General features: G+C 44.2%; 1 protein-coding gene and 1 pseudogene across 36 annotated transcripts in view; both read left to right on the top strand.

The window, feature by feature from the left end:
* The window catches only part of LOC149316757 (protocadherin gamma-A6-like), a 379,402-nt gene that overhangs the window by 337,780 nt on the left and 20,070 nt on the right, over positions 1-21,552 (top strand). For all 36 annotated transcript variants that reach the window (XM_089516211.1, XM_089516206.1, XM_089516198.1 and 33 more), the window contains one exon: positions 11,982-12,040. In XM_089516211.1, coding sequence (XP_089372337.1) covers positions 11,982-12,040 — 59 coding nt within the window. The remainder of the gene's footprint in view (positions 1-11,981; positions 12,041-21,552) is intronic.
* Positions 2,384-5,495, top strand: LOC149316758 (protocadherin gamma-C5 pseudogene; annotated as a pseudogene).

The following is a 21,552-nucleotide window of genomic DNA, read 5'->3' as shown; positions in this document are numbered from 1 at the left end:
CCAGGAATTGTCAGCACTCCAGAGGATTCCTCAGTCTGCCCCAGCAGGCTATGTGGTTACTAAAGTCACAGCAGTGGACGCAGATTCAGGTCATAATGCCTGGCTGTCTTACTCCTTGCTTCCTCAGTCTACTGACTCTTCCTTGTTCCGAGTGGCTCCCTACACTGGGGAAATTTGGACTGTTCGAGACTTCCAAGAAACAGATCTCACGACACAGAAAATCCTTGTCTTGGTGAAGGACAATGGAGACCCCCCGATGTCCACGACCATTTCCCTCTTGGTCTCTTTGGAGGACAAAACTTATGAGGAAAGACCTCAGTCTCATGACTTCCTGACACATCCCAAAGAAAAATCTGACCTGACTCTCTATCTGATCATAGCGCTGGTGGCAGTTAGCATTGTGTCCATTGTTACTTTCATCATCTTGTCTGCAAAATGTTTTTGGAACAAAAAAAGGCGAGATTCCTCTTGCTGCAGCCTGAGTGGCACTCCCGCTAGGGATGTATTCAAACAGTCCAGCCCAAAGCTGCAGCTGAACTCAGATGGCACATTGAAGTACATGGAGGTTACACTCAGGCCCACAGACTCACAGAGCCAGTGCTACAGAGCCAGCTATTCCCCAGGGTCTGACCGAAGCGATTTCACCTTTATGAGGCCTGTGGATTATCCCCAGCCAAGCACTTTGACAAGGGATTTTGATTCTTTCTTTTCTCGTACTGACACACTGAACCATCCCAACCAGGTGAGGTGGCATTTTGCCCTTTTCCCCCCTCACACATAAATGTTGTGTCTCCAATAACACTTGACCCTTGACCAAGAGCTAAGTGATGTTTGTCAGAGTGGGGAGGAGGATTACCTCCACAGAAACTGTGAAGGTTGGGTAAACCATGTGAATTTCTTCCCATGGTATTGTTACCTTGTGCTGTCAGCAGCTCCAAGAGGAAGCAGGAGGTAGAATGGGGGAGCAAGGGAGAGCTTTGGTGTGTAACTAAAAAATAATAATAAATAAAATAATAGGCAGTTGTTCATTTTAATCTGGTCATGACTAAGGCTGCATACACACTGCAGAAATAATGCAGTCTGAGACTTTTTTAACTGCCCTGGCTCAGTGCTGTGGAGTTGTAGTTTGTTGTGGTACCAGAACTCTCTGACAGAGCAGGCTAAATGTCTCACAAAACTCTCAAAATGTCACACAAAACTAGTTAAAGCAGTCCAAGTTGGCATGATTTTAACTGTCATGGCTTTATACTGTTCCCAGAATTCTATAGCATTGAGCCATGGCAGTTAAAATCGTGCCAACCTGGATTATCACTGCAGAGATGATGTAAAACACACTGCAGAAATAATCCAGTTTGAGACTGCTTTAACTGCCCTGGCAACAGCGTTTTAACTTCTCTGACAGAGAAGGCTCAATGTCTCACAAAACTACAGTTCTCAGAATTGCCCATCATTGAGCCAGGGCAGTTAAAGCAGTCTCAAACTGGATTATTTCTGCAGTGTATTTTGGACCTTAGTTATCTTCGCTCACACTTTGGACATGGTTACAAGTATAAACGTCCAACCTCTCTTTCAGTTAAAAGGGAACCTTGATTCATCACCATACAATTTATTCTAAAACCAGCTCATATGTGATCAAATGTGTATTTCAACCATCGCCCTGAATTTTCCATGTGCTGGGGGTGGGGGGGGTGGGGGGGTTTAAGGCATTGTCACAAATGAATCTCGATTTGAGTTGTTAATTCACAAATGTAGAACTCTATAAGCAGCTGAAATAATTGTTCCGGAAGCTTGGAGTGACAGTGCATGGGAAGCATTGCTTGCTAGCTTTCATTTAACTTCATAGCAAAAAATCTTCATAGGAAATGTGCAAATGGCAGTGTTATTGTGGCTATAACAGGAGGAGCCTCGCTGTGCTTTTAGAGCAAATGTCTCTTTGTGGCTCCTGCTTGGAAGGGCCCTCTAGCTCTTACAGAAGCCCAAACCAGACAAGGTTTTGGGCTTTGTTTTCCATTGTCTGTCGTTTAGCCTGGTGTCTCTAGGTTAAAAACAGCAGGTTACGCGGTCCTTTTTCACACAGTAGCAACTTCCCGGCTGGGATTGGTGAGTCTGTTGCTGTCCTGGAAGAGAGTTTGCTGATTGGATAAATAGAGAGGCAGTCTTGGCCAATGAGCAGAAGGTGAACATTGAAGATCTGCGGCGGGTACCACTCCCCTCCACAGCTGTGTCAATCTCTCTCAAACCAAAACAATGAATGAGGGAGGTAAACACTGACCACAGACCCTTTCTCTCTCTCATATGTCTCATACCTCTTCAGGATAGGTGGTGTGTTCTCCAGGGGGGTTGAAAAAGAGACACTCTCTTCTATAAACAGCTCTTGTTTTTTGCAGTTTTAGAGCTTCTTTGCTGTGGATTTCAGAATGATGCTCAGAACAGGAAACTCTGCCTGGCGTTTGGGACTTCTGCATGCCTTTGCTTTCTGTTTGTCTCTGAGTGGCTGTTTTGCACAGATCCGTTACTCTGTCCCAGAGGAACTCACTCGAGGAGCCTTTGTAGGAAATGTTGCTAAGGATTTAGGAATGGATGTGACAAAGCTTGCAGCTGCCAATCTGCAGGTGCTTTCCGATTCCGACTCCCAGTACTTCTCTGTGAATGTGAACACTGGCATCATAATAGTCAATGACAGGATAGACAGGGAGCAGCTCTGTGGGCAGAACCTGCGGTGTTTCTTGCATCTTAAACTTGCTATTGAAAACCCAGTGGAGTTCTATCGTATTGAAGTGGAGATTTTGGATATCAATGACAATGCGCCTGAATTCTCAAGTAGCACAATAGCTCTGCAGATCTATGAACTGGCTGTACTGGGTGCCCGTTTCCCTATCCCGCATGCGCAGGATCCCGATGTAGGAACAAACACTTTGCAGACCTATCACCTCAGCGCCAATGAGAACTTCAACCTCAACGTGAAGGCACGCACAGATGGCACCAAGTTCCCAGAGTTGGTGCTGGAGAAAGTGCTGGACAGGGAGCACATTGCTGTCCACCATTTGGTCCTGACAGCTGAGGATGGTGGCATAACCCCCAGATCCAGTACTATCCGAATTGCTGTCCATGTCCTGGATGCCAATGATAACCACCCAGTTTTTGACAAACCCACTTACTACTCCCGCTTGGTTGAAAACTCTCCTCCAGGAACCTTGGTGATAAAGCTGAATGCAACAGACCTGGATGAAGGATCCAATGGACAGATCCAGTATTCCCTCAGCAGCCATAACTCTGAAGCCTTGTGCAGAATCTTTGCTATTGATGGCACCACTGGAGAGATCCGTGTTCAAGGGAGCCTGGATTTTGAAGAGGCCAACGTATATGAGATTGAAGTGGTGGCTAGGGACATGGGCTCCCCTACTATGGAAGAGCATTGCAGTATTATGGTAGAAGTGACAGATGTTAATGACAATGCCCCTGAAGTCATTCTCACCTCTTTCTCCAGCTCCATGAGTGAAGATGCACCTCCTGGCACTGTGGTTGCTGTGATACATGTCAAAGACAAAGACTCGGGAGATCAAGGCAAAGTCCAGTGTCAGCTGCCCAGATACCTTCCTTTCAAACTTCGGAAAGACTTCGAGCACCAGTATTCCTTGCTCACCAGTGAGCAGCTAGATCGTGAGAGTACTCCTCGATTCAACATCACCATCTACGCCTTTGACTTAGGAAATCCACCACTCTCCCAGCATACATCTTTCTCCATTACTCTGGCTGATGTCAATGACAACCCACCTCAGTTCGACAGGTCATTTTTTGAAGTCATCCTGGAAGAAAACAATCCAGTAGGTGTGGTTCTTCTTACAGTTTCTGCAACAGATGCAGACAAGGACCAGAATTCCCGCCTTTCTTATTCTGTTTTGGCCAGTCCAGGGCAGGACTTGGTTGAAGATCCCACCACGTACGTCTCCATCAACCCAACAAATGGGGAAGTTTTTGCAGAGAGCCCCTTCGATTATGAACATACCAACCATTTTCAGTTCCAGGTGGAGGCTTGCGATGGCGGCTCCCCTCCGCTCTGTAACAGGATCATGGTACACGTCTACCTGCTAGATCAGAATGACAACGCACCCTGGATCCGATTCCCTTTCGTTGGGACAGATGCAATTGTACAGTTCCGGATTCCACAGTCTACCTCACCTAGTGCCTTAGTCACAAAAATTATGGCTGTAGATTTGGACTCTGGGCGAAATGCTTGGCTCTCTTACCATTTAGAGCAAGCCACAGACCCCAGTCTTTTCAGCATGGGCCTTCGGAGTGGGGAGGTAAGGACAGCACGAGCAATACAGGACCTAGACAATCCTACCCAGGAGCTTGTCCTGGTTGTGAAGGACTCAGGAGAGCCTTCCATGTCTACCTCAGTCACTGTGATAGTGCTTCTGGAGGAGAACAGTCCTGAAGCCTTTCTGGGATTAACTGCTCATGCGGTGGAAAGTGAGGGACCTCCCACATTGACCGTCTATCTTATCATCTCTTTGGCTGCAGTGTCCACCATCTCATTGATCTCTTTGGTGGCCCTGGGGTTTCGGTGCCTCCGCCGTGACGTGCGGGCAGCTCCTACCATCTTGGGATGCTGCGGGAGCCAAGCCGCCAGGCTTGAAGATGGCCTTGACCATACCATGGGGCACTGCCATTACCAGCTGAGCCCTGGTGATGCCATGATCGGCGTCCAAGTGGCCACCTCGGGACCTCCCGCCCGGGGGTACCGCTCCTGTTTCTCTCCAGTCTCCGATATCAGCGAGTTTGTATTCATGAAGCCTAACCTGACTCTTAGGACAGCCTCTTGCAGCAATCTCACCGAACCCAGCTGCTTTGGCAAGGTGAGAGATTCCCACGCAGCACCTTCCAAGTTTCTGCAGCAGCCTTGGCACCTGTGTGTGTGTGTATATACGTATGTATATGTGTGTGTGTGTATACATGTGTGTGCATATATATATATGTGTGTGTGTGTGTATGTATACATATATGTGTGCTTATATATATATATATATATATATATATACACACATACATATATGTGTGTGTATACATGTGTGTGTATATATATATGTATGTATACATATATGTGTGCTTATATATATATATATACACACATACATATATGTGAGTGTGTGTATATATGTATGTATTTATACATACATGTGTGTGTATCTATATGTATGTATATATACATATATGTGTATGTGTATATGTATGTATATATACATATGTATGTATATATGTATGTATACATATGTGTTTGTGTGTATGTATGTATATATACATGTGTGTATATGTATCTATGTATACATACATGTGTTTTTGTGTGTGTGTGTGTGTGTGTGTGTGTGTATACATACACACACCTTTTCCCAAGACCCAGAAGCAGAGCTGTGGCATATATGTATATGTGTGTGTGTGTGTGTGTGCAGGGTGGGTGGGATCTCTCCCCAGGCATCCTAGCCAATGTCAGATGACACATCTATCTATCTATCTATCTATCTATCTATCTATCATCTATCTCAAAATCTCCCCTTTCCTCCCTTTTTGGAGGCAGGGGAGGGGGCAAGGTGGTCCAGTTCCCCCCTTTCCTCAGAGGGGCATCTTTTGCCTGTAGCTCTCCATCACCCTCTTTTATTTTGTCGTCTGGGTTTAACTGCATTACTGGCTCATGGCTATGGAATTCTGGGAGTTGGAGTTTGTTGTGGGTCCAGAGCGGAGCGGAGCTCCGCTCTGGACCCCACAACATACTCCAACTCCCAGAATGCCATAGCCTTGGAGCCAGGGCTGTTAAAGTGGTGCCAAACCGGGTTATGGCTCCAGTGTGGATGCAGGGTCTCCTCTCCCTCTCTCTCAGGGGGAGGAGGGAAAGAGGAGGAGGAGGAGGGGGGGGATGTTGGGGGTGGAGGAGCAGCCATCCAGGGGGATGCTTGGGGAAGGGGGCTTCTCTGATGCTGATGCTGCTGGGGAGGGCATCCTGAGAGTGGTCCCTTGTCTCGGGATCCATTTCGCAGCGCCTTTCCTCGGCTGCTCCTTTTGCCAGTGAGCTGCTGCTGCTGCTGCTGCTGGTGTTGCTGCTGCTGCTGCTGCTCGGCGCCTTTGCAAAGGAGCCATTTCTTCCGCAGCTGCAGACAGGGGTCCTTTCGGAGGCAGGCAGGGAGGAGGATGGACGGGAGGCAGCCCTGGCCGGCGGCGGCGGTGGCGGCAGCGCTGCTCTTCTGGGCCTCGGTGGCCTCGCTGGGGCCGATCCGCTACGCGGTGCCGGAGGACCGGGACCCTGGCTCCCCGGTGGGCAACCTGGCCAAGGACCTGGGCGTGGAGGTGCGGAGCCTGTCTGCGCGGAGGCTGCAGCTGGTCTCCGAGGGGCTGCTGCGCCCCTTCTTCCAGCTGAACCTGGCCGAGGGCACCCTGCTGGTGAAGGAGCGCCTGGACCGGGAGGCCCTCTGCCGCGCCCGACCCACCTGCGCCTTCCCCCTCCAGCTGGTGCTGGAGAACCCCTTGCAGCTGGGCCGCGTGGAGGTGGAGATCCTGGACGTCAACGACAACGCCCCGCGCTTCCCCCACGAGGCCCTGGCCCTGGAGATCACCGAGGTGGCCAACCCGGGCACCCGCCTCCGCCTGGAGGCCGCCGAGGACCCGGACACCGGCTCCAACTCCATCGCCGCCTACGAGCTCAGCCCCAGCGAGCACTTCGCCTTGAACGTCAACCTGCGCGGCGACGGCGTCAAGATGCCCGAGATCGTCCTCGAGAAGCTCCTCGACCGCGAGAAGGCCGCCGTCCACCACTTGGTCCTCACCGCCTTGGACAGCGGCAACCCGGTCCAGTCCGGCACCGCCCGGGTGACCGTCCGCGTCCTGGACGCCAACGACAACCCGCCCGTCTGCGAGCCCCCCGTCTCCAAGGTCTACCTGGAGGAGAACGTCCAAGTGGGGACGGTGGTCACCAAGCTCAACGTCACCGACTTGGACGAAGGCCCCAACGGAGAGGTGGAGTATTTCTTCAAAGCCGGCAACGGCGGGCCGATGAAGCTCCTCGACTTCTTCAGCCTGGACCCCCAGACCGGGGAGATCAGGACCAAAGCCTTGCTGGATTACGAAGAAGCCAGCGCCTACGAGATCGCCATCTACATCAAAGACAAGGGATCCCCTGCCATGGAAGGCCACTGCAACATCCGGGTCGAACTGGTCGACGTCAACGACAACAGCCCGGAGATCATGTTGACGTCCCTCTCCAGTCCAGTGCAAGAAGACGCCCCCACGGGGACGGTGATAGCCCTCATCCAGGCGAAGGACAACGACTCCGAGGAAAACGGACAAGTCCACTTGGAGATCACGAGGTATGTCCCGTTTAAGTTGGTGTCTTCCTTCAAAGGACACTATTCGCTCGTGACCAATGGCCCCTTGGACCGAGAGAAAGCCGCTGGATATAACATCACGATTAAAGCAACAGATTCCGGAGTGCCTCAAAAATCCACGCAGAAAACTGTCTTAATTCAAGTCTCGGACGTCAACGACAACGCGCCCACCTTCTCTATCCCTTCTTACACAGCCCACGTGGAGGAAAATATCTCTCCGGGGACTCTGGTTTTTTCCCTGTCCGCCTCTGACCCAGATGTCGGCGTCAACTCCAAGCTGTCTTATTCCATTGTGGACAACGGGAACCATGGCTTGCCCATCTCGACCTATTTCCACATCAACCAAGAGAATGGCAGCATTTACACCTCCAGGGTGCTTGACTATGAGCAAGAGAAAGTCTTTCAGGTTGCAGTGGAGGTGAAGGATTCGGGTTTCCCTCCTCTGAGCAGTACGGCCACCCTTCACTTGTTTGTCGTGGATCAGAATGACAATGCCCCCGTGATTGTGCACCCCCAAGTCCTTAAGGGCTCTGCCTTTCACCAGTCAGTTCTGCTTCCTGTGGAACCTGGGTACTTGGTTACTAAAGTGGTGGCTGTGGATGCCGACAGCGGCCACAATGCCTGGCTTTCATACAATTTGCTCCAGGAAACAAACGAGGCCACTGCTTTCAAAGTGGAACGCCACTCGGGAGAGATCCGGGTTACTCGGGCACTAAGGGAGCCTGGGGTATCTCACAGGTTGGTGGTAGAGGTGAGAGACAATGGCGTGCCAACTCTCTCAGCCTCATTGGTTCTGCTGATCTCTTCGGAAGATAATGCTGTGCAGGACTTTTCCAAGTCCTTGGACCTCCTCCCTAAATCTCCTTCCAGAGCCCCCAACTTAACTCTTTACCTTATCATCTCCCTTGTGGCCATCTCTCTGGTGTCTTGTGTAATGATGATTGTTGTAGGGGCCAGGTGCTTCAAATCTGGCCTCTGTGTCCCTAACTGGTTCATGTCACGTTGCTGTAGTAGGAGGACAGAGCGGAAATCCACCATAAATTTCAGGGGGCACCCACATCCCGAAGGCTTTATCAGATACCTTGAAGTGGGTGGAGCTGGAGCTCAGCACTACAAGTCTTGTCTCTCCCCAATGTCTGAACAGGGAGAGTTCTTTTTTGTTAAACCTTTCAGTCATTCTACTACGGCAGAGAGCATTCTTGCCTTTGAGCAGGCAGGCAGTGTTTTGCAGAGTCCCTCTGATGGGGTAAGAGACATCAAAATGTTGCCTCAGGTTTCTGTTTTCAATCCATATTTAATAGGAGCTCTATCATGGACTTCCATCTGCTGGGCATAATGAAGGAATAGGTCATGCTCATGGGGAGATGCTGGGGGAGGGGAAGATCCTACATTTTGAAGATAGCGTCCTTTTTTTGGTAAGATGCATGTGTGGTTGCCATTTGTCTTCACATCACCCTCTCTTCAGCTGCCTTCCATCCTGTATTAAATCTGTGCTAAATTCGGGTGGGAGCAAAATGCAAGTGTCCACTTGACTAGTCGATGACCACTTGGCTTGACTCAACACACACTGCACTGTTTGTGATGAAGAGTCAGTTTGACACAAGCCTCCCTAGGTAGCTGAGGTTGCTTGGTTGTTGTTTTTTTAACTGCTTGATAGGAATTATTAATTTGTTATTATAGCAGTATCATTAGTACTTTACAGAGTCTCACATGCCAAATCTGTGCCCCTGTCCCAAGAAGCTTGCAGTCTAAATTTAGACAGGCAAGGGGGGGGAAGAAGCAAATCTGATTACAGATAAATGGAAGCAGATGCAATTTGTCATCTCTATTCAGCCCTTTTCCCTCTATGTGTACAGCAAATTCAGCTGGAGAAGAGAGCTAGAGGACTAAAGCAAAGGTGGTATAGAAGAGGTGAGTTTTGAGCGGGGGTTCAAAAGAAGAGGGTGAATTGGCACTGCATGGATATACATGTTTGTTTGCTGGTTGTGGTGTCTGCAAACATGTTCCTTCACACGTTCTGTGCCTAATGCATCCTTTAGCCCAAGAAACTGGCACTTCTCAAGGTCAAGGTGATGGTGGGTCAAAGGGTGAGGCCTACTACTGATCTCAAAAAATGGCCTCACTACCCTTTCCTCCATTATTAGAGTTATGTGTAATTGTCAAACCAGACTTCTGTCATCAGCACAAAGTGATACACTTACTGTACTTGACAAAGAAAGAACTATTATTTATCAAGAAGTGATCAAGAGCCTAGACTAAAATGCATTCAGAGATGCATCTGTAAAATGGGTTTAACAACTGTTGATTTGATTTTCCTCAGGAGAAGCAGTCAAGGCTTGGTTAATTTGCAATTTTAAGTGTATCTTGATTTTGATGGTATGTTGCTTTGGAATTTTGCCCAAATAACTGTCTATAAATTTTCAAAATAGATATGATTGTTAATGTGAGTCTAAGGTATAGTAGTCTTTCCAAAATTGCACAAGTGAAATTTCATTTTATGCAACGGACAGAATTCACCAGGAAGTTCTCTTGAGCAAGTTGCATTGGAATGAGCAAGAGCTTTAAAAGACCTAAGTTTAGATCATGTTTTTTGCATAGGAATGGCAGGAGTCAAGTCTGTGAATGATGTTGAATATTTTGTAGTAAAACTATCTGAGTGAATTAACACGTGGGCTGGGAAGTAGCAAAGCCATAACAAAGAGGACAGGTTCATCTGTTTAAGAAAAACAGCACCTTCGTTTATACATCAGACTTTTTCTACAGTGAATGTATAAAATCATATTTCATTTTTGCTTCTTAATTTTGTTAGCACTGTGAAGGCATGCTTGAAAATAAATGTCATATTTTACAGTGTATGATATTCTACATTGATTGTTTTGCAACCCTGACTGTTTACATATTCCCTTTGGCATGACGCTAGCTACTACCTTGCTACCTTGTGAGGAAATCTGGAACTTTTGACACATTTTTGGGACTCAGAGGGAGGGATTTAACTCCATTTTTAGGAATGTGTAAATCTACATTTAGGAACATAAATGAACAGGTATCATTTTGTAGAGTTGAATGAACTGCTTTTTTATGCTCACAAGAGTACTGGATCCCCAAAACAGATTTAAATAGATGCCTACATTTAGGTGTTTAAATTTAGGACCTAGCACTTTATTGTTGTAACCTGTGATTCTCCAAATTATAGAAACAAGTGGGGAAGGAAGGATACACAACGAATAACTCATTTGTAGGAAGTGTCTGTGTAAATTTAGGTGGCACAGCTATGTCTATATACTGTATTCATAACATAGCTACAACATATGTGCTTATTTTACACCGACATCATTCAGCTGAAGAAACCTTGGATTAGCTGTTTATTTTCAGGACTAACTAGGAATATCCAGATTCACTGGACTCAATGAGTTCTGCCATTGCTGTTAATGGAAAGTAAATTGATCTTAAAATACCATTAAAAAACATGATCTTAAAATACCATTATGTTCAAGGAAACTCCAAAAATGGATGATGTGCAAGTCATTTCCTTGTTATTAAGACACTATTTGAAGGATGAATGAAGGAGAATGCTAGAAGATTTGTGTGTTTGCACTGCAAATCAACACTGGCATGTCTTTCAGCAGTGTTCACAAAGAGCCATTCAGACATAGACTTCACAGTGGTCTTTTATGGACTTCTTTATTTACAAGATGTCCATTGTTTTAATAGTGCAACAGTGTGGGTGGAAAGTAATACATGCTTCAATCTATTCAGATATAGTACTACTGTGTGTCTTCTGTTGTGTCATCTGAAGAAATATTGTTGTAGGAAATGGAATTTTTAATCTCAGTAGGCAAAAAAACAAAACAAAACGATAGCAGAGCTCCAAAGGCACACATCTAGAAAAAGATTAAAGGAAATGCAGGACATTATATCAAAGCACTGCGTAGGCCTGTTCAAGAAAAGACTATACATTAAAAAATTCTATTAGCATTTCAAATGTTGGCATACAGTAGATCTCTCTGAGTACCAATTAATTCTGTTTCTTGCCCTCAGCTCATTATTCCTTATGTTCTGGTGTTCTCTGGTTTAAATGATGCCCCTTCAAGCTTATTTCATGCTTCATTGATTTCATGGAATAGTTTCTGAGTGTCTTATCTTCTAGAAGACTAGAGAACTTTCTCGTCATGCTATTTAATCAATCATACCTGTTTGGGGGTATTTTGGAATATGCTGTAAACCACTTCTGTATGTTTGTGTGCATCTGTTATTTGACTCACTGTAGAGGACGGTTATTATATTTAATAGTCTTCTTGGTTCATCTGTCTAGCTCTGTGCAGCTGTGTTCACTTGCTCACACCTAAAGCTAAAGGGGGAAAGGGGAAAGTGGGTGACAAAAGCACTTACAGAACCATTTGCAAATGTTCTCACTTAGCAGCTGGATGTGCAAAGCACATGGCAGGCCAAGGGGACAGAGCATGCATGCAGACCCTTGTGTCCCTTCCCATTCTACCTTTGTATTTCTGTCTTCCACTAATGCACATCTAGGACCAATGTGACAGAGAACTAAATAAGCCTAAATTTAAGGATAAAAGTATTAAATCTCTCTTTTTGTTTCTCTTCCAGCAAGCACAGCCTAACACAGACTGGCGTTTCTCTCAAGCTCAAAGACCAGGAACTAGTGGGTGAGTTATTTATTTTGTTATATATGTGTCTGCAAGTAGTATTTTTCTGTGCCATTTCTCAAATATGAGGTACTAAAAATATATCCAAAGATGGCAAGGGTGTGGTAAGTTCAGGGGGTTAACACACTTTTTGGGTTTAGATAGCTGGGAAAGGCCCAGTGTATTGGTAAGGGCAGATGCTTTAGATTCCTGAGATATTTTTTTGTCATATTTGGGGTTGTTGGTTTTTTTTGTGGTTACCTGGGCTAAAATTGTCATATATTGTTTGGTTATTGAACAATAGGACTGTAAATGAAACGTTAGAACCTTTCAAATTGCAAAGAATTGTGCCAGAACTAATCAACACCTTGAAAACTCTGTTACCACACATCTGTCATTGCTATTATTACCTTCTGAGAAAATAAGCACTCATCTACAGAAGAATATTCTACCATATTAAACAAGTTAAGCATTTAAAAATGCCAGAATACTTTTTAGTTTTAGCTGGCCAGGAAAGGTACTACTTTTCTCAAAATTGTTAGCTTTTTTCAAGGGTGGACAGTTCAGCATTGTCCAAAAGAATCCATGTATTTAGAATATGAAACATTTTGGCATATGCTAAGGGTGTCTTCTAGCATTTGAAGTGTTTTGCACAAATTCTTTCCATAATACTCACAAAAGCTTTTAAAAGCATGCTTTAAAGGTACTGAAAGCAAAGGTCCTCCTCTTTTTTTCTTTTTTGGTAGAGATGAGATCTCTTAGCCTTTAAGCTTTCTTTACACAAATAAATACATGTTCTGGTAGCACTAATGAAAGATACTGAAGCTGGGCCAGTATACAAGGAAGACACAGTGCTGAAGATATATGATCAGGACTGACAAAATGCATAAATGTGTAGAGAGATCTTGTAGCACCTTTGAGACTAACTGAAAGAAAGAAACTGGCAGATGAGCTTTTGTAGACTTTGGTCTACTTCCTCAGATGCATTTGAAGAAATAGACTGAAGTCTACGAAAGCTCATGCTGCCAACTTCTTTCTTTCAGTTAGTCTCAAAGGTGCTACAAGATCTCTCTACATACTGATTATACAGACTTACATGGCTGTATCTTTGAAAAATGCATACATTGTGGGAAGCTTTTCAGTTCTCCTGAAATGTTTATAAGGCTGGATGTTAAGCAGAACTGTGGTGGGGAGAGGAATGGAGGGTGGTCCAGCTGGAGCAAGCCTTGAAGTCTTCTCCTCCTCCCTCAATCTCTTGAAATCCATCTTGAAGAATGAACAACAGTAGTTTATGAATCTACTTCTAAAGGGGCAGTATACCTGCATCTGTCAGTCAGACAACTGTGTGTTCAGTAATAGGTTTTCAAATACTCCTGTAGCATTGAATTTGAATTTGACAATGCTTTGTTTGCACATGTTACCCCAGACCTTCCCCACAGTGGTTTTAAGAACCTAAAGAGCAGAAGCATAGGGTAGATGGTGATGTCTTCTCATTTTGACTCGGGAATGAGGGAGTGCAATGTTGACCCATAGAATCATAGAGTTGGAAGAGACCACAAGGGCTATCCGGTCCAACCCCATTCTGCCATATTCCCCCTCTCCAGAATATGGGAGAGAGTTAGTTTACAATAGGAAAAAGAAGCAAACTACCCCAACTTCCATCATAGTTGGGCAGCTGCTTGGCAACCAGGAATTCAACCCTTTTCCTTTGGCAGTTTTTCCCAGTTATATCAGTACATTGTTGAGAGGGAAAGACTTCACCTGCTGAATTCCTTGTTGTTGCACACCTGTTCAAGGTTCAGAAACCCTGCCAGAAAAAGTTGGCAACCCTAATTCATAATGCAGTAAATATTAAATGGGGCACAGAGTGCTTGGGAAAAACCTGTTTGTGCCTGTGCCAGAAACATAGCCAAGAAGTTAAAACATTATTTTACGCTCAGGGAATAGACTGATAGTTTGAGTCTTGGCTTGCTGTTTCTGCAATAAAGTGGTCAACCTTTTAAGTCAATCCCTTCAGCTCTCTTTTAACAAATTAAGCTGCAGAAAGTGGGCAAGTAATAAAAGATTAGTTCCATGCCATGGAAAGCTTCATCCACTGGTTTCTGTAAATTACACCTCTCTGAATGGCACAGAAGTAGGGCAGGGGTTTGGTTGTTGTTGTTATTGTTGTTGTTGTTGTTTTCTAGCCAGGTAGCACTCTTGTTCTGCAGTAGCCTCCAGCATTTTCTTCATTTTAGGGCAGACCAGACCTTGCCGTGTTCCATGCTGTCAGTTTCTTAATTCCACTTTCTCTTGTTGCCCTGCCTCTGCTCAGTTCAGCAGAACCTGTAGTTGTAAAACAGATTAAACATCCCTCCTATTCTCAGTGATGTCTGGGAGATGGGTTCAGCAGCTTAGCCAAGCTGTTAGGAGCAGGTTACTAATCTGTTTGGCCTCACTCTTTGGATGGTGTCTAAAGAGAAAGAGAGGACAAGTAGGGGCAGGCTGCCCACCATCTTGCTCTCATATACTTAGAGTGAAGAGGTGAACAGGTTGCAGTAGCAAAGAGAAGGTACAGCATGCCCAGGGGCTTCCAGAAAAGGCCTTTTCAGTGGTGGCACCCTACTTGTACAACCCTTGCCTAGCACCTCTATTAATGCAGACATCAGATAAAGATATTTTTATTTTTGATTTTAGCTTCTCCTATTTTTATACCATCTTTTACTGCTGTCAACTGTTGTATTGCTTCCTGCTGTTTTATAAGGTATTGTAAAATACCCTCCACATGTTTAAATTGAGGGCCTGGTAGAAGTGTTTTAAATAAGTAGGGGTTAGTGGCCCCCTGTAGAAAGTACACAACCAGGCCACCTGTGACACTGGTCCAGCACTCAAGCCATTTCATTTCAGACTGTGAGTTTTTCATGGGTTAATTAAAGCAGAAATACTACAAAGGAAGGTTTTTCTCATATGGAGAGACAATGGAGTTCTGCCTTCTCAAACAGCTGTTAAAGGCACAGAAGATATCTGCCACAAAAAAGTTGATAATCCTGGCTGTCCATAACCTTCTATAAGATGACCTTTCTATAATGTAAAGAAGCTTCTCATCACCTATAACTCAGTATGGCTGTGTCAGTGTAGTGCTAATGAGAAGCGTTACTAGAAGCTCAGCAACTATCCATTCATTTTCATGGGCAGACGTCCAACTACAGTTGGCCCTCCACATTTGCAACTTTGACTTTTGCGGATTTGATTATTTGTGGTTTTGATTAATATGTTCTCTCTAGGAATCTCTATTCCTAGCAAGAAATCGGGATTCCTAGAGAGGAAGTGCAGTTCTGCTAGAAGTTGACTATAGAATAGAGGTTCCTAGGGAAAACATTTCTCTGAGCAATTGTAGGTCCTCTGGAAAGGGCTTTTCTTAGGTAAAACGAATAGGGTTTTTTATTTGTGGTTTTTCCACATTCACGGGTGTCCTTCATTTCTAACCCCAGGGAATGTGGAAGGAGCACTGTATATCATTAAACATAGGATACTGTTCTGGGAGAGCCAGGCTGGCATAGTGGTTTGAATGTTGGATGAGAACTCCGGGAGACCAGGGTTCAAATTTCCACTCAGGCCAGTTGCACTCAGGAAAGCAATGGCAAACCTGCCAAGAAAACTCTATGCTATGGTTACAGTAAGTTAGAGTTCACTTGAAGGCACATAACAACAACAGCAAATTCTAGGGTGCTTTGAGTCTGTGTTCCTGCATGGCAGACAGTTAGACTGGATGGCCCTTGTGGTCTCTTCCTACTCTATGATTCTGGGATTCTGATGGTGTATTCATATAGTTATTATGTGGCTTACCAGCTGTGCTTTTATGGGTGGTGTTGGCATGAAGATAAAAAATGCTGAGGAAAATTTCATTTGCATTAGGTGTTTTGTTTTTGTTTGTCGGTTTGTTTTTTAGCACACTGTTTCTAAGGTCACACAACATAGGCAGTTTTCTTTTGTAAAGCAGTCCATTGAAAGTCCATTGTTCAGTCCAGAGTTTCTTCAAAGTTAATGGAAACAGAATTTGTGGTGAGCGATACAGCAAGCATAGCCAGGCAGGTTATTTGGATTTAAAAGTACCAAAAAAATGGCTGCTTTCATCTGGGTTCTCCTGTGAAGTGTTGAAGAAATAGAGTTGCCAACTTTTCTTGCTCACTGTTAACAGCAGTCTGACACTAGAATTGCCAACTCTCCAGCCATCTACTGTGGCTATTTTCTGAGCCATTTGGAACCATATCAGAACATAGACAGCATTTTCCCCCCCTGGTTAGCAAGAAACACTGCATGACATGATACAGAAATCGAACAGTTGTTAGTCTTCCTATTAATCCTGTGCGGGAGCAGTTTCAAATAGTTTCTGCAAGTTAGGCTACTGTTTATCTATGGCTAGATAAAACAATGAGAAGCTCCCCAGGAAGAAAGGCTTTCTTGCTGATCCTTTCACACTGTACAATTATAGTACAGTGGTCCCTCCACATTCGCTGGGGTTCGGGGTGAAGGATGTGGAAAAAACACAAATAAAACAGACTATTCTTTTTATCTGAGAGAACATCTGACTAGGAATCTCCAGGTCCTCCAGTGCAACTCTGTGATCAACATCTTCCAGAAGTTGATAATAGAATCATACTGGAGGACCTACAAATGCCTAGAGAAGTGCTGTCTCCAGGAATTTCTAGGCTCTCCAGCACAACTCTATGGTCAACTTCTGCCAAAGTTGCATGGAGAATCTAGAGATTCCTACAGATAACATATTAATCAAAACTGCAAATAATCAAATCCACAAAAGTCAAAGTCGCAAATCTGGAGAGCCAACTATAGTATGGTTCTCCTCTAACTGATAGGCCCCCATTCCTGTGGAATTCTGAAATATGCAATATTGGGAGGGATGTTTAATACCGACAATAGAGACAACCAGGGAATACCAGATGTTGTAGGCAATATTCAGTGGAAGGCAATGGCAAAACCACTCTGAATACTCCTTGTCTTTGAATAACCTATGGAATTTGTGGGGTTGCAACTTCAAGGCACATATACAAGCATACCATACAAAGTAAATGTGTTTTTGGGCTTGACGTCTTTAACACAAACTTTGGTACCAGAGGCATAAATAACATGAAAATAATGGGGATAGTTTTTCACACCACAAAAAAGAAGAGCAGTTCAGCATGTTTCAGCAGACTTTTTATTCAAAACTTATAATATCCATTTGTGAAGTGAAACAACCAGGTCAAGTCAAGCTTGCATAAGTATGTAAAAAAAAAAAATGAGCCTTGTAGAGACCACATGAAAGCTTCTTCCAAAAGGCCTCCAGGGCTGGGTGTTTTTTCGCCACCAACTGCTACTTTCCTTATGATTTCCATTTTGATATCCATACTTATAGATCTATTGTCAGAGTGTGGGACCAGAACAGTCAGCTTGTTTAATGAAACAACAGAACTTTATTGAAGGTTCCAAGATCAGCCATGTCTCCTCACCCAGCTTCTGAGCTGAGACTGACCCCTCCCAGCAAAAGCAATGCATAAGTCCCCCTAAGCCAAAGCACTCCACCCCCAGCAAAAGCCCACGCAGCAGGACCCCTCCTTCCCAGCACTAGTTCCCATCCTCCATCCCTATCCCCTGAGAAACGAAACTGCATTCCAAGTCTCTGCAGGCCAGTCTCTCAAGGACACTAGATAACTCACCTGGTCCAGCCTAGCACTACATATCACCATCTCTACAAGCTATGCTAAGTGCAACCCATCCCCCAGCATCCACAGTTAGAATACATCTGGTAGAATACTTCAGGATTCTAACATCTATACTCTTTTTAACATGTTGGGGGTAGCTGGTAAGGCAGGCTTATCTGCTGTCCCGTTTTCACTTTATTTTGCTGTTCATACATGCCCAGTAAGGGATTCTGGAGACAGCTTGTCTACTATAGGCAGGCACACATGGCTACAGTAGGGTCAGTTAAAGAAGAATCCCACTCTTTCCTAGCTGAAGCTTTATTGCATTTTTACTGCGGAAAGATTGGTGCAATCCAAGACTGAAAGTGTGTTTCTCCAGCCCTCCTTCCATTGCTGATGCTGCTAAAAAAAATCTAGCTGGACAGAGGATGAGGAGGAAAGAGGGCCGGGTGGCCTTAAAATTGTCAAAAGGAATGCCTTTGTTAGAGGCTTTGATAACAGAAGTATGGCTCTATTACATTATTTGGAATTCTCAACCAGATAATTCTAGTGCCTTACCAAACTACAGATCCCAAAATTTTGTAGGATGCAGCAGTGGTGGAATCATGAAGCTATAGTTTATATAAAGCAAAGGTGGAATCATAAAGCTATAGTTGTGTAGTGTAAAAAGGTCTCAGCTGTTTGTAAAGGCTGGAGATGTGCTATGAGTTCTGTCCAATGTGTGAAATTGCCTCTTCCTTACCTCTGCTGTTTTCTGGGTACCTTTTTTCTCCTCACACCACAACTCTAAACTTTTCCTGCTGGTTATTATTTGATAGATAATAATAATATATTAACAAGGATCTTATATTTTATTTTTAGTGGGGCCCTTCTTGAGTACAAACATTCTCAAGGATCCTCACAATAAAAAGAAAAACCCAACAATAAAAACATTGTCAGCCAATAAATAATTAAATAATATATTCCCTGTCTAGTTTTCTGCTAAAGAGTCAGAAGACTGTCTTCCTTCCACAAACATACAATCATCCTCCTATTCACACTATTCAAGTAGACCACTAGAGAGTTCTTAGCTCTTTCCTTCTTTTTGGCAGGACTCGCAGCACGAAGAAAGTACAGGAGGACAATCGTCTTTCTGTACTTCTCGCCTGGCTTCTTCAAATCAGTGAGAATAGATTTCTGTACACTTGCAAGTGTAGGCATTCACTTCCTTCCCAGCTGGCAGCCTTTCTTCTAAACCGCCTGAAGCTTCCCAACAATGCTGACCCAGTCCTTTCGAATTATATAGCCAGGCACCATCTCTATGGGGTCTTCTTGCCTTCCAGCTAACAGGTGAAGCTACCTGTCATAACAAAGGAATAAAAAGACATCTTTGATTAGGAGACCCCCTTGGCTACACTCCCACTCCTCCTTTTTAGTGCCTTTAAATATTGAGGGGAGTGGTTTCATTTTTTACTGGGAAGAACACATGAGTTTCATTAACAAGTACCATGCTTTTCAGAGCTTTGTCCTGCGTTCAAGAAACAGCTATCAAGAAAAAAGTGCTATCAAATACAGTGGACCCTCCACCTTCGCTGGAGTTAGGGGCACAGGACCCCCGTGAAAGTGGAAAAATCACAAATAAAAAAACACTATTGTTATACCTTAGAGCACACTTCTCTAGGAATCTCTAGGTCCTCCAGGGCAATTGTACAGCCAAGATCCACCAAATGTTGACCATGAAATTGTGCTGGAGGACCTACAGATGCCTAGAGAAATGTTCTCACTAGGAATATCTAGGTCCTCCAGCATGATTTTTGGCAGACGTTGACAACAGAGTCATGCTGGAGGACCTAGAGAGTCCCAGAGAGAGCATGTTAATCAAATCCAGGATTAATCAAAGCCACAAAAGTCAAAGCCGCAAATGTGGAGGGCCAACTGTATATCCATTTCTGGATATGTGGATTATCCAGAAATGGAAAAAACTGCTAGGAGAGGATGACAGAGTCTAAAACTGACCTTAAAAAGAAGGAGAAGAAGCCTGCCTGTTTTCTACTGTTTTGGAATGTGATAGCTTACTATTGGAGTGGAGACCATTAAGAACAAAGAAGGATCTCTAATTACTAGTAATTCTTGTGTTTTTCCCCCTCCGATCCCTTCCTTATACTCTATTGAACCACTGACACCAATTGGCTATTCCATCTGGGAGCAGATCTCCCGATAGGGATGCTTAAACTCTATTATTCACATCTTTTTAGCCATAAATCGAAGAGGACGCTTTCTGCATGTGGGTCTGTCCTCCCCACCGTCAAGCAGCTAGTGCCCCACCCTTTCTTTTCAGTGAGGAAAACAACAACCCAATGGGGCTAACAGATTCCCTAAAAACGCAGCGCAGGTATGCAATGGTTTAATGGGGGAAGCATTTGCGATGCAGTCCATGTAATAGACACAGAGTATGTTGCCATGGAAACTGCCAGTGTGCCAGAGGCAGAAGGGACCAGGCTTGGAAAGATGCTGAGCAGAGCTGGCTAGCTCTACCAAATGGAGCAGCGTTTGCAAGAAAGCAGGCTTTCTTTTATTCAAGACAGGGGAGTCGTAAGAATATCCATTTATTTTCCTTTCCCTTTTTTGCAACACTTCCATGAAAGCTACAGAGAATGACAGGAAGATGGTCTTCGGTTTGATATCATAGCATCGTGCACACACACCGCCTATCATTCTGATTTACTTTGATTTTGTATGCTAGCTAGCCTACATTAGTGTTACAGTCTTCTGCAGAAGCCCATTTTGGGATTCCCCTGATATTAAAGGGAATAGAGTCTTTTCCCTTGTGACTTGGGAATGCTCTTCCAAACAGGGACACAGGCGATGATGTTGACCAGGGGTTCATTCACACTACCCAACTATTGCACTATGGTTTTTTGTGGGTTTTTCAGGCTATGAGGCCATGTTCTAGAAGACTTTACTTCTGGCATGCTGGCATCTTCTTTTCTGAAGCCCAAAAAACCCCACAAAAACTGTTGCGCCTTAGTTGCTTTGTATGGAACTGAGGGGTTTGTAATTGGTTAGAGGCTCCCAAAACTGCAAGTCCTAGGTTTAAGGAGGAATCATAGCAAAATAATTGTGTAGTGTGAAAGCAACCCATGTACCAGATCCGTTTACCATATCTTTCAAGTCTTGACACATCTTCATTTCTTGAGCTGCTCTCTTAGATCATATGAAACTGACATGTTATAGTCATATTGTTTTCTCACAGATTATTTTCTCTGCTTTTACAGTTGTATTGTATTCATTTAATCCATGCATTGAGAGTAGGACAAATCTCTCTCTCTCTCTCTCTCTCACACACACACACACCTTTATGAGTGTGTCTGTGTATTCATTGCTGTTGTCGCTGTGTGCTTTCAAGATGCTTCTGACTTTTGGCAACTCTAAGGCGAACCTATTACAGGGTTTTCTTGACAAGAGGAGGGTTTGCCCTTGCCTTAGAAACTGTCATTCAAATGTGGCATTCTCTATGCTGTTGTTGTTGTTGTTGTTGTTGTTGTTGTAACTTTCTAATATCATGTGAATGGATTCAGGTTAACAGAAGACATATTTGTGTGTATTTTTAATCAGCAAGTTAGATCAGTTATGTTTTTTTTTAAAGGGAATATTTCCCCATGAACTGATTATTTTAAAATACTTGTAAAGATATAGCACCATACTATATTTAATGTATAAAATATATCACATCAATTTTTTTGATATATCCTGTTTCCAATTTTTTAAAAAAATCTACTGACATAACTGCTACCTCTTTCCAATGGATTCAGCTCCTACCCTCTTTCCTCCCCATTCCCCTACCTTTACTCTGTCAACAAAGGACTTTGTTGACCA

The sequence above is a fragment of the Sceloporus occidentalis genome, unplaced genomic scaffold, assembly GCF_023333645.1.
Source record: "Sceloporus occidentalis isolate IW3139 unplaced genomic scaffold, rSceOcc1.0.p SCAF_3, whole genome shotgun sequence".
Taxonomy (NCBI): Eukaryota; Metazoa; Chordata; class Lepidosauria; order Squamata; family Phrynosomatidae; genus Sceloporus; species Sceloporus occidentalis.
This window is presented reverse-complemented; position numbering and strand designations above follow the sequence as displayed.